The sequence below is a fragment of the Camelus dromedarius genome, chromosome 26 (genome assembly GCF_036321535.1).
Source record: "Camelus dromedarius isolate mCamDro1 chromosome 26, mCamDro1.pat, whole genome shotgun sequence".
NCBI classification, from domain to species: domain Eukaryota; kingdom Metazoa; phylum Chordata; class Mammalia; order Artiodactyla; family Camelidae; genus Camelus; species Camelus dromedarius.
In genome coordinates this window covers 9,109,191-9,122,471 of record NC_087461.1, presented here as the reverse complement: position 1 = coordinate 9,122,471, position 13,281 = coordinate 9,109,191, and the positions used below count along the sequence as shown (strand labels likewise).

Genomic DNA, 13,281 nt, shown 5'->3' with positions numbered 1-13,281 from the left:
AGGTGTTAAAATTATGTGGAGCATCTCCAAAGGTAAGGCATTCTTGGCCTTGAAACAAGCCCCCTGTACCTTCTTTCAAAGCTCATGTAATTTAGCAGCAGCTCCAGCAGAAGGAAATGTGGGCAGATCCTGGGTGCCAGTGGAGTGCAGAGGAGAGAGATTAATTCTGATCAGAGCACAGGTTGATACAAAGATCTTCTCTGGTGGTCAAAAGACATTATTTTAGGAATATAAAATCTGTGTATTTTTAGGAGAGCCTGTCATTAGCAATTGTTGCAGACAAGGTCAAGCTACGTGAAGAGAGGAGTTACCCCTTGATCATTAATTGTGACTGAAGGGAAAATTCTAGAGCTCAGGCGAAAGAGAAAGTGGCTCTCTAGGAAGGAGAAAACAAAAAATGAGTCTCTTTAATCCAGAATCAGCCAATCCATTTTAGAATACTCCAGAAAAGAGAAAAAAATCTGAATGCTAATCTTTTTTCAACCAATAAATCACTTTTATCCTGAAGTTTCTTCTTTGTTTTCCCTGATAAGGTATACCAGCTCGGGCAGACTGTCCTACAATCATATTAAAAGGTGCATCTTTAGAAGAACACTATTTAGATGTTCTTAGAACTAAAGAAATAACAAGATAAGTTTACATGCATTGCTGAATGACTGGATTTCCTGAACTTTTCCATGAATGACAGAATTCCTACCATAAAGTTTCCCTCAAAACTCTGGGCAGGGCAAGATTGTACCTCCGACTCAAGACTTGATAGAAAATAAATTCCTTAGAACTTAGAAAATTGCACAGAAATCTTACATAGCATGTTCATATCAAGAAATATGAAAGAATAATATTTCAGCTTTTCTGTGAGACAAATTTTAGCAGAAAGCAGAAAACCAGAAATTATCTCAATGACATTTTTATCATTTTCCTATGTAAATATTGAAAGAGCTGGCTTGAGTATGAACATACTATATTTTGAAGGTTTTTCTAAATCTTGACATTAGCTTCTTAGCAAAACATAATCAAACCATAAACTAGTTTTATTAAACGCTCTCTTTTGACCATTATCAGTCTTTTCATTATAAGACTGTTAATCTAAGGTTCACCTAATTCTCAATAGTCATGTTAATTTTTTTTTTAATGGAAGCCAATTGTGAATTTTGGCTTTTGTTTTTAAATTTTTATTTTCTTGTCCTTTAAGGACCATATTTTTTTCCAAAATAACTTAGTACCTACTGTTCTTAAATTGAGAAATTCAATTTCATTCTTAGACAATTAACTTTTAATTATTTCCAAGGGGCCTCATTATTGCATTAGTATGAGCAAACTAAGGGAATGGAATATGTAATTTAGCACTAAAATGCTCCATTTTTAGATGCTCCATATATGCTCATTAGATTACATTTGAAATTTTGTTTTCTAAATTATAACCAAATAAAATGCAGCCACCACAGTTGGTTAACACATAAGCAAAACTTTAAAATCACTTGTATAATCTTGAAAAAGCAGCTATAAACAGATGTGATACTAAATAATTCTACAGATTTTATCTCTAGTTTGCCAAATGGTGCTCAAGTGGAATGCAAACACAGCATTCACTGACTGGAAAATCAAGGACTACTTTAAACAATGCTGTGATATTTCAGGTGGGACTTGGTCACCAGGAGGCTTGGCTCAAGCACCTGTTGTTTCAGAGTTTGGAAAAAAGAAAGCTGGTTTCCATTCTGTATGCACAGCCATCCACAGAGACTGGCAGATGGCCAGTGGCAAAAAGGAGACAGAGACTAAAATGCAAAATAGATGATAGATAAATAGATAAAATACATAGTCCAGTACCTTTTTTTTTTTTTTTTTTTCAAAAAAAGGAAAGAATTACATGTATTTTATATCCAAAAGGCTAATAAATCCAATGTTATCTCTCCAGGGGAAGAAAAACTCAGCCTGTACATTCAGCATTGACAATTTTCTGCTCCTCCTGAAAGGTTCTTTAACTTTAGATTTTTCTGAAAAGAGTATCCAATTTTTCCTACTACATTTTATCATATATTTCCTTTATTTTAAAAACATATATTTGTTTGTTGACTGATTCAAATTCTACAAAAGGGAATATGATGAAATGCTATTATCTCTTTATGCCAATTTCCAATTCATGGCAGTTTCCCCAAAGGTGAACCCTGTTACTAGTATCTTATGTTCCTTTTCAAAAGTTTTCTCTGCATCAGAATAGACTTAAAAGTGTTTTTATGTGATGGATAAAATAACACTCCACCTCATTATACTATTATAATTAATTCAGACAAAAAACCCGTATACTTTTGTTTAAGCTGGGCTTAGAATGCACAAAAGGAAGAAAAAATAAATTTTAATTTTGTATTCATAAAAGACAATTTTGTTTATGCTATATTTCAGGACAAGCTAATGAAGAGACATGCTAAGACTCTTATTTAAAAAGATTATAAAGGGCCTTGTACTAAAAATAAATTCAAAATTTAATTCACTACTTACAAGCACTGTAAGTCAAAAACAATTATCTTGGATGCACAGTATTTCTAGAAGAAACTTAGTTCCTTTAGAACAGTGAATCTCTACTTTGGTAGCAGTAATTTAATAAAAATTCAGAAATTGAAGATGTTCTAATAATTTTAATTCACTAACAATGTTCCAAATCATCTGATTTATTTATTACATATGCTATACTCAACTAAAAATTTCTTTTTTTCTTTTATCCAGATCTGTTTCATTAATTCGTGATAGATTTTAACAACAAATATTTTTATCTTCAGAACTTTTTTTATGTAGTACTTCTCTACTACAAATTAGGAATCAGTGTTTCCACACAATTTTGACACCAACACTGTAGGCCTACAGGACTCATAGACCATACATGCAAGATCAGCATTTTCACCGAGCCGGCCTCAGATTACCCTGGGATCCCGTGAAGTGGTTCATTAAAATGTTAAATCCCCAAGCTCCGCTCTGGACCTTGGAGGGTTTCAGAGATCTCTACATTTTAACAAGCTCCTGTGGCAATATTTTTTTTTTTTAATACAACACTGGGTTTTATTTTGCACATCAGTTTCCATGGTATTTTACAGAAGTACTGGTTCTTGACAGATCTTTAAAAAAAATTGGTCTTTCACCCCCTACAGTTTGAGAAGCACTGTGTCAGAGGAACTGACAGGTGCTAGTGCAGCTGGGGCAGAGAGAGGGCAGGGAGGCACCCCGGGTCACACCCACCCTACTGACTCTCACCCAGAATGTCCTTATTTCTGCTCTGTCTGAGGGACGCCTACACGTCCCTCAAAGCCCAGCTCTAATATTACCTCCTCCTCTGGTTTCCCATGGTCCCTGGGACGTCCCTTGGCCCAGCGCTGACCATTATTTTATTAAACGCTCTCTTTTGACCATAATATCAGTCTTTTCATTATCAAGGTCAGGAGCCATGTACCCACAAGACTAGGGATTCCACAACAGTGGGGCCATGTCTAGTTCATGCCCAGAAGGACAGGGGATGAAGAGGTGAAAGGTATGCCCCCTGAAGCCAACCTCCCCGAGAAAGGGGATCTAGAATCCCATCCCTCTAACTCAGAGTTATGCCACATCACAGCTGGAGTTCTTAGCTGGAGGGGAAGGGGTGGGGTAGAGACAGGGTGTGCCCTGTCCCTCTCCACAGTGGCTTCCCCTAACCTTTTCTCCTGGGGGTGCTGTCCACGGAGAGCCCCCCACTGAGGGAGGGGGAGCTAAGCCAAATGGGAGAGGCCTCAGCCCTGTCTCACTTTGTCTCTGTCTGCTTCTCCTCCTGGGGCTCTCTGGGTACCTCTCAGGTACTCACTCCTGCTCCAACAGTGTCAGGGAGGCAGAGTATCTTCTCTGTGTTCCTCCTACAACCCCACCTGCTGGGTTAATCCCACCACCGCCCCCCTCCAGTCCTCTAAGGCTGAATAAAAACCCCCACGGCTGCTGTGCACTGAAGGGCCTAAAGGCCAGTGGGCTCCTGGCTGAGAGAACTGCCTAGTGACCACTCCAGTGGGCAAGCAGACACAGCAGAGAATTACCGGGTTCAAATCTTAGTGCTGCCAATTTGTTACCATGTGATCTTAGGCAAGTCACAATCCCTCTCTGGGCTTCAGATTCCTCCTCCTCCCCCAGGTAAAGCTGGGAACTTTAGTAAGTTCCCTCTCCAAAGGGTTGTAGCAAGAATTAAATTAACCAGCATTTTAAAAAAGGGTTTTGTGTATCCTCATGTCATGCTTACAATTCAGTTACTGAGAAGTAGATCTGAAAGTTGAGTTTCTCCCACTGAAGCCTACGGCTTCAGTGCCTGGAGTCTGCAGGACCCTAGTGGGTCCCCAGGGAAACAGTGTGGCCCAGGGACTCACAAATTGTCAAGAGGCCACTTGGCCTAAAAGTTAACCCCCCTCCCTACCAACAACTTTGAGAGTTTTGGTATCCATTCAGTTGTTACAAAAATAAAACTGAAGTTATATTGAGAAAACATTTTTAACCACATGTTGGGAGACAGTTGTTCATGGGCCTTTTGCTTTTCTGCAAGTCTTGCCTGCAGAGGCACTGATTGTCCTTCTTCCAGGCTGTCTTGTACAGTGAGCAGCCTTGCAACATCCAGAGACTATTTCCCTCTGGAGCAGGGAAGGCATGTTCAGTGCCTGTTATAAAAGATCTGGATTCTCTAAGTTGGGGCTCCTCTCTCGGAAAACATCCCCCCGTGTGTGCAGGTGTTACATGGCCCTCACGGCATCCCCCTGTGGGAAGTGGAGTGGGAGAACCAGTAGAAGAAAGTGGAGACACTCTGAGTAATAAAGTCCTTTGTCCCTGGCTTGTGTCTTCCGACAGTGTCCATGAGACTGGCAGGCTAACAAGTTCTTGGCACAAAAAGGGCAAAATAGATACACGTTTGGAAGAAATCTCAAAAGCCACCAAATTATCTGGGCTATTGCAAAACGGAAGACAGGAGAGCAGGGTGATTTAGAACACATGCTTTGGACACAGCAGGATCTGAGGTCAAATCCCAACCCCACCAGGCCCACCAAACACCAGATCGAGCATGCTGTGGACGGCTCAGAGGTGCCTGGCTGGCTGGGGGACTGTGATCTAGCCTGCACGTGCCTAGCCAAGCCATGCGCCTGCTGGTGGGCCCCGCACAGGGCTGGGCCACCCAGAGGTGGTGACGCTTTCTAATCTTCCTATGGTGGTGGTGGTGGTGGTGGGGGTTATAAGTACAAAATTCACATAGAAGAATGGTATAGACTTGAGGCTGCATGTGAGAGCTTGGGCCAGGTACCTGACTTCTCCAAGCCTCACCTTTCTTGCCTATAAAATGAGGACAAAGATCTCATATTTCACAGAATGGTTTAAGAATTTAGAGAAACAATGTGTAAGAAGAGCTTAGCACAACATGTGGCACATTGGTGGTACGTGAGTGTGGGAAATGTTATTATACATTAAACACAAGCAAATGCCATAAAATTTAAAATCTAAAATACTCCATGGCGGTGCCAACAGATGACCTGGTTTGGGTAAATTACAGGACACTAGACTAGGTGATAAGGGGTTAGATTCAGTAAACTAGCTGAAGAATGCTGCCTCCATCACTGACTGGCCGCATGGGCTCAGGCGGGCAGGGAATGGCTTCCTCTCAGGGATCCTCTGTGTCCTCCGCTGTGAGATGGGTAACAGTCCCTGCCTTAGAATGTGTGGACTTCCCATTGCAGGTACAGCCTGGCGCCAGCCCACGCTATGTATTCACACAGGAGGGGTTCCCATCCCTGCCTTTACTCCAGAAAATCTATTTTAAGGAGCTCGGGTGCCTGTTTCTTGAGTTTCTCCCATCTTGCACTCGTTCTCGCAGGGGTTGAGCGAGGAGGGCGGCGCCGTGCAGGAGCAGCGGCAGTCGGTCCCAGAGCTCATGGTCTCCACCGTGTAAAAGTCCTGCACGGGCCCGCTGCACACCCGCCTGCACGCGTCCTTGCTCAGCGGCCGCACGATGCACTTGGAGCGGCCGTCAGAGCCCTCCGAGGTCATGCGCCCCTGGTCCACGTCGCCAAGCACCGTACTGTCGGCGCGCGCGGAGCCGGCGCGCAGCAGCGGCAGCAGAAGCAGCGGCAGGGACCCGGGCCTGGGCGCGAGGGCGGCCGCGGCCGTGGCCGAGGCGGGAAGGGCGCGGGCAGCAGGCGCGGCCTCCGGGAGGGGGAGGCGCGGGCCGCACTCACTGCGAGCTAGGAGCCGCCGTCAGCGCGGCCCCTGCACGGCGCGCCCCCCGTCCGCCGGCAATTCTTAATTGTACCAATATTTGAGAACTACCCAACTTCCAGCCACTCAGATTTAAAGAACATAAGAAACAAATATGTGTTGATGACCGAGGGATTTCACATTTTAGCATACACAGAGAGCTTTATTAATTTGTCCGAGTTAGTCAGTGAATTGTTGGCTGTGCCACTCGGTGTTCAGACAACCAATGAAATCCACCTCAGACAACAAAACACGGCCTTCTCTCTAGTTTCAATTTTGGGAATTTTGATTCCTTTTGAATAACTCAGGGATGCTTCCTCAATTCTCGGCTCTTCCTGAACCTTGGCTGGCTAGTAGTCCCTGACACAAAAGGCCCAAAACACTCACCAGAAAGAATCTCATTTAGTCTACACTTGGGCTAGTGTGGTCACCAGTTTCAGATCTATGGGCAATTTATCCAGTGTTGCTGAGTGTACATAATTAAGCCTAATGTCCCCGTGATGCCTTCAATCAGAAATGATATCAGTTGTCTTCCTCCTGTCTATCATGACTAGGCAGAGTGTCTAATAATGCATTCCAATTAATTTTTCTCCAATTAAATAATTTGTTGGATCCGATAGTTCAGCAAGGACATATTTTCTATCAAAGACAAAAGTAGATTTTGTTCGAGTTATGAACAACTTCACATTTTGTATTTAGACCTGACATTTAATTTATATATTAAAACCAGTAACATTTTCAGCAGTCAAAATATTACATGGTGATTTCAACTTGAAAGAAAGCCAGCATATTGGAATATGGATCAATAAAAGTTTATTTCAATTTTTGTAAGTTTGGTGGGTTCTAAATGTCCGCCTGAAATTAGATGTATCTCAAGCAGAACTGTATTTTACTCCAATCCACTGAAATAAGCCTAAGGTTATAATTAATTTTGGAACAGGGCTTCTAGATTTCCAAGACTGTTTCTGTTTGATTATTAGGTCTGGACTTAATATCTTATCACCAAAGCTAACGGGTTTCCTTATGGGAAAGAATTATGTACACATATAACTTACAAGTAGCTTCAAATATGAATTTATTATACCATAATGCCAAAAGTGTTATAGGCTATGGCTTTGTCCAGGATATAAAAGGTGCTTTTAAACAAGTTCAATTATACTCACTGTATCTACTGATCTATCTTAATTTTACAAATTTCAGACTTGGCCACATATTCCAAGCGTATATGGCATGTCACTCAATGATTGTTGGTTCCTGAACCTCTCCTTTCAATCTTAAAATCTTGGACTAAATTAAGCCTTACAGGTAAATCAGACCATGTGACTTATGTGGCCTTCTCTGGCCTGCTAAGGATTACAGTGGAGCTGCACCTTACTTCAGGGCTGGACACTGAGGTGGGTTAGTAGGTAAAAATCACGTGCACTCAAAATATGCTTGGAATTCCCTTAGTACAGCCTTCCCAGGAGCCTGACACCCTGTCCTTTACTAAAACCAGTCCTTCCCCTAATGTCAGAATGGACTGTGGGAGAATGAAAAAAACAAACAAAACCTCCCCAAACAACACCATCCAAAAAAAAAAAAAAAAAACCAAAAACCGAATAATCACAACAACAAAGAGTGGACTGTGGGGTATGGGGTTTTTGGTGATGAAGTTGTTGGCTTGCTTTTGGGACCACGTGGTATGAAAAGTATCCACTGTCTCTTCAAATACTAGAGTGACTCAAGATGCAGATGTGCTCCTGTTAAGGGATACGAAGTAACAAGACCAAAGGAGGAAGAGATATTCAAGTCTCCTTGGGGCTATTTTTATTCAGAAGCATAAGATTACTAATGGGGGAAAGGTTGGATCAGCTGCACTATTTAAATTTGTTCTCTCCAACTCTCTTTTTCCTCCCAAACTTAGGTAGTTGAAGTTCTGTAGGCTAAATGTGAATATGATAATTTAAGGATATACCCTTTTCAAAAATTAGCTATGCCTTTATAAAAAGCATTTTTTATCCTTAATTAATTTAGGTTGCTATTACACTTCATATTGTTAATGAATTGCTAGCCAGTATTTCTGACTTCATGCATTTTCAAAATTTTTGAAATATATGTGATACTTTCTATTTCTCTTTTTGTTACTGCACGGAAATCCAATTCATTCACTGGAAAATAACAGCCAGGGCCAGACAACGCTCCAGGAAGTGTAACAGAAATCACCGGTTTAAAAAAAAATAGAGTGCAGTCATTCAGGAACATCCCTCCCTCATCTCATATTTTTTCGTAAGTAAATATGTCACAGTGCTACTCTGTTGAGACACGTCTTTACCATTAACTGAGGCTTGCCTATGCTATTCATTCTTTTGCTGGGTGGAATCGTGGAATGTATTTATTCCCCAGTTTTTACCAGTACCAGTCTTATGACTTTGATTGGAACTAAGTAAACCTAAGGTGGAAAATTCTTTTAAAATGAGGCACCAAGAGACTAACTCCCCAGTGTTCAACATGCTTAATGATAAATCTTGACATTTTTTGCCAGGCATCAGCTCAATTCTTTCTATAGTCATGTGGTTGACAATGACAAAGTAGATGGATCAAACAGCCAAAGTGACAATTCGAATTCTCGAGAAAAGTGGAAATTTCTGGCCTCCATTATCTGCATAGTTCAGTCCAACCCTTAGGTGCTGGAATCCTACATTAGGTCAGGCGCTGTGTTGGGCGCTATGGGAGACACTAAAATGAGTAAGACTGAGATGATATTTCTACCATTTAAAGAATTTATGTTCTGTTATTTCCCCTTTGTTCACGCCTCCTTCTGTCTTCTCCATGTGGCAAAATTCAAATCATAGGAAAGAGTACATAATGAAAAGTTATTTCCTGTTCACTACAGTTCCTCTAGAGACTTGGGTATTCTCTGTCTATACAAACACACATGTATACAAATACTTTGAAATAATTTTATGTAATGGAAAATCAGGATCATATCTCATTATGCCAGGCTATAGGCTGTTTCCTGGGATCTCTTCTATTTCCATTTTATACCCTTTCCATAGATGATTGCATTCAGTCCAGTGAATTTAAACACTGTCTATATGATAATGACTGTCCAATCTGAACTTCTAGCCATAACCTTCTCCTGGAATTTCTGGCTTATACATTCACATCTACGCAGCATTTCCACTTAGATGTCTGATTGACGTCTCAAAGTGAAGGTGCCTCCAACCAGACTCTATTTCTTCCCACCTTAGTCTCTATTTCCTGCGCCATCTCACTTATGTCAAAAAGCGAGTGCCAGCATCTCCCACATTGCTCAAACAAAAATTCAGGAAGCATCCTGGATTCGTATCTTTCTCTTTTCCTTCACTTCTAATCCATTACTAAGTAATCTGTCTGCCTTTGAAACGCTCTTTGCTTTCACTTCCGTGTAGCTGGCTCCCAATCATTCAGATCCAAACATGGAAGCTCTGCGAGGGAAGTGATTTTTCTCTCTTTCAGTCACCAGGGGATTCACAATCTAGGACAGTAACTTGAAGACAGAGACACTCAAAAACTCTTGTTGAATGAGTGAACGCAAAAGGTATAGTTGAGAGTGGTTGAAACGGGTCCTCTCAATTTTCAGTGATTTTCTTACCCAGCAGTAAGGGGCCACCTAGCCTGAGTAAAACATTTTTGATCATGGATCTCATTGTATGTTCCTATAACTCAGATTCCTTTAGACTTTGTATAAGCCACTACAAACAGTTTGCCTTACTTTTGGCTCCCTGAAAAGTGGGAATTAAAGGAAATAAGCAAACCAATTAAAATTATCTTTTTAGAGGAAGCCCAACTTGAGAATTCTGTAATCACCACCAACTGATCATCATTCAGGGATAAGAGAGCACAAAGGAGAAGGTAAGGAGGATGGAAGAAAAATAGTCTGAGAGGCAGTGTTTGTGCTGCTTAGGATAAGGCTTGTCTTGTTTTATTGAATTTGTTAATAAAAGCTCTAAAGTCTAGGGAAATGCTTCTGGGCAGCAAATGCAAAGTTTTGATGCTCATAGGTCTAAGGAGAAATTAATAAAATGCAATGGGGAAATTAAGTTGAACAAAAGTGCAATGAGCCATAGTTAAACCAATTAATTAAGCAGGTTTTGATATGTATATAACTGGGTTGCTGAAGAATTAAAAATAAATCCACGATTTTAAACCAGCATTTGGTATTCAATAAAACACCAAATGGTAACATGCAGAAAACTTATAGATTTCTTAATAGTGTTCTATGATAAATTCCTTCCTCACTCATATGTTCCATCACCTTTCTTTTTTCCCCATTAATTTTGAAAAAGTCCCTCTGCTTTTAGTAATATGCAAAAGTCATACGCTTTGCTTGATTCTCTTCTGCATTCACTTTATGTCAATTTCAAAACCATGTAATTTTCGTGCACTGTCAATTATAGGAATATTTATTTTTCAGTAGCACGCCTGCCGTAGTATGTCTATGGTTCACAGGAAGCAGTGACGATTAACTTCTTAGTGCCCCTGCAGCCTGGCGGGCATCAGGCAGAATCCATGAGGCATCAAGACAGGCCGGGAGTCACAGAGCTTGAGTTTCAGTTCCAAGCTTATCACTTTAAGAGCTCTGAGCTCCTGCACAAGTAACTTAGCTCCTGGAAGCCTCAGTTTCCTCCACTATAAAAATGCTGTATGAGTTAAATATGCAACTTGTGGATGCATTTTGAATGCCAAAATTGCTTGTTTGGAACATTATTAAATATCTATTTCCAACAAAGATTTTTTTTAAAAAAATAATGAAATGTTTAGTGGCAGGTCGGTTTCTAGTCTAGTGCGCCAAACTTTCATTTACAGTAACATGATTTCAGTCCAGAACAGTCCTAACAGCACTCTAGCTGTGGGCGCTAACTCGTCCTGATTTCCCCTCAACTTTTCTGGTTTCAGCACTGGTTTCAGTCCCTCATCCTAGGAAACCTTTCATTCCCAGACAAGCCTAATCATGGTGCCTTCAATGGGCACCCAATGATCATCATTCACACATTCATTTTTCTGCAGCATCAGGTACGTTCTTGGTCTGTGGAGATGTTAGGACAGTTCATTTTTAATAAGCCCAGAGCCTAGCAGAGGAGACACACAGATGGCCCGTCCATAATCCCTGGGTTAAATGCGAACGATGGAGGTTGGTGCCGGAAGCCAGAGACCGCAGGGGCTGGGCACCTCACACAGACTCATGGTTTGGGGAAAGTTCTGAGAGGAGGCCACCACTGGACTGGAACTTAGATTAGGTTTGCATCCCAAGCCAGGACCTTCTACTTAATTCTCTGGGGCACTTTTCATGTCTGAGCTCAGTATCACTTAAATATACCCATTAAAATGCCATCTCTTTAGACTCATTTTGGTCATTATCTGAACAGATCTTGACTGACTTCTGCTCTGCCTATAATTCATACAGCATGTCAGCAACGTCTGAATGTAAATGAACACAAACCCTTGATTTTACAGCAGTCCTTCCCACACCGGAGATACAGCCAAGTTAAAATCTACTTCTCAGAGTGCTAACTGCCTGCTTGCTTCTTCATTATTTGAAGTTCATTACACAAGGAACAACATGGTGAATTGAAAACAGAATAGCAGTTATAGTAAATAATATTGCTGTGTCCCAAAGTTCGCAAGTTACACGTTTCCCAAAGCCTGTTCTCAAGAAACTGGCATTCTATTCTTTATACTTCAGTAACTTTTAAGGTATTCCCAAGCATGCCTCTACCATTACAGTGAACGCTGCTGCAACATGATAAGACAGGCTTCTGTACGACAGGAAGCTCTGGGGTAACATGCACTAAATGAACAGCTTGAGGACTCAGTTCTCCTGGAGGAAGAAGCAGAAATTTCAAAGACTCTGTAGGTAAGAGGTGACTTCTTCACAGACAGACTGTAAGCTCCCTGGGTGGCAGTGACCACATCTATCTTACTCATTGTTGCTTCTCTGGCACTTGGGACATAACTGATGCACAAAATGGTTGGGTAAATAAAAGACACTTGAATGTCTTCGCTCTGTATTTCCAACAAATGATCATTCAGTCTCTGAAAAACTCTACCAATTGAAAAATCTTTTTTGCCATTCATAAAAATCAGTAAACCTCTTTGCTACCAGCAAGTGATGCTGCTTAAGTTTCAAAGTCAGTTAGTTATGACACAGACCAAAACCACTCATACTATTTATGGACAGGCTAGTTAGTGTCACTGTCTGTCTCAGCCTTAGACCACACCTCTAATCTTGGTTAGTAACATGTGAAATATTTATAAGAACTTGTTAAGAATGTGTATGTGATGTTGCATAGACCCTCCTTGTTATGGTGAAGGTGTGTCACACCATGATTTCTGATGAATAAGGACCACAGCATCAATTGATAGACTCATCCATCACAGTCATCATCTATCGTAAGCCCCATAGTGGTTATAAACATATGTCAGATAACCATCTTATGGATTACAAAGGTTCTGGTAATTTTGAGCAATCAAAGGATAATACTAAAATTCCCACTCATGAGCATTTTTTGCATTTTGGTCATGGTATTCTTTCTTCACACATATACATTTGTTCATGCATCCTGAATCATCACCCTGACACATTCAAACTTCAGTGGAACCGCAGAAGCAACAAGGTTGAAAATTTTTGTAAATTTTTTGCATTGTTCCTTTTTACCTTTGAAGTTTACTACACCAACTGCAGTTGAAGCCAATCTGAGAGGATACACACGGGCCACAACCATTAAACTGGAGACAGGCTAGGAAACAAAGAGAATGGATTCATCAAGACGAATTGGCAGCATGGAGAGAGCAAAATTAAAATCACCGCTGCATCCCCATATATCCGCAGGGTCAAGATACCCATGCAAACACAGGTCAGAACCTCAAATTTGCAAATCATTTTTTGCACCTAACTTACATGTTAAGTTTGCATGTTAACTTACTAGGCAATGGGGTCATCTCCACAGCTGAAATATTGGTAATTTTTGACATTTGTAGTTCTACTCGGTGGTATTCATAAATTGTTCTTCTTCGAACATCTGT

The 13,281-nt window shown here is 41.0% G+C and overlaps 1 protein-coding gene across 1 annotated transcript in view; it reads right to left on the bottom strand.

Annotated features, from left to right (window-relative positions):
• Positions 1 to 13,281, bottom strand: part of PLXDC2 (plexin domain containing 2) — a 335,747-nt gene that overhangs the window by 71,222 nt on the left and 251,244 nt on the right. The window contains exons 8-9 of the mRNA XM_031444726.2: positions 13,182 to 13,277; positions 12,914 to 12,995 (exon numbers count right to left, since the gene is read on the bottom strand). Coding sequence (XP_031300586.1) covers positions 12,914 to 12,995; positions 13,182 to 13,277 — 178 coding nt within the window. The remainder of the gene's footprint in view (positions 1 to 12,913; positions 12,996 to 13,181; positions 13,278 to 13,281) is intronic.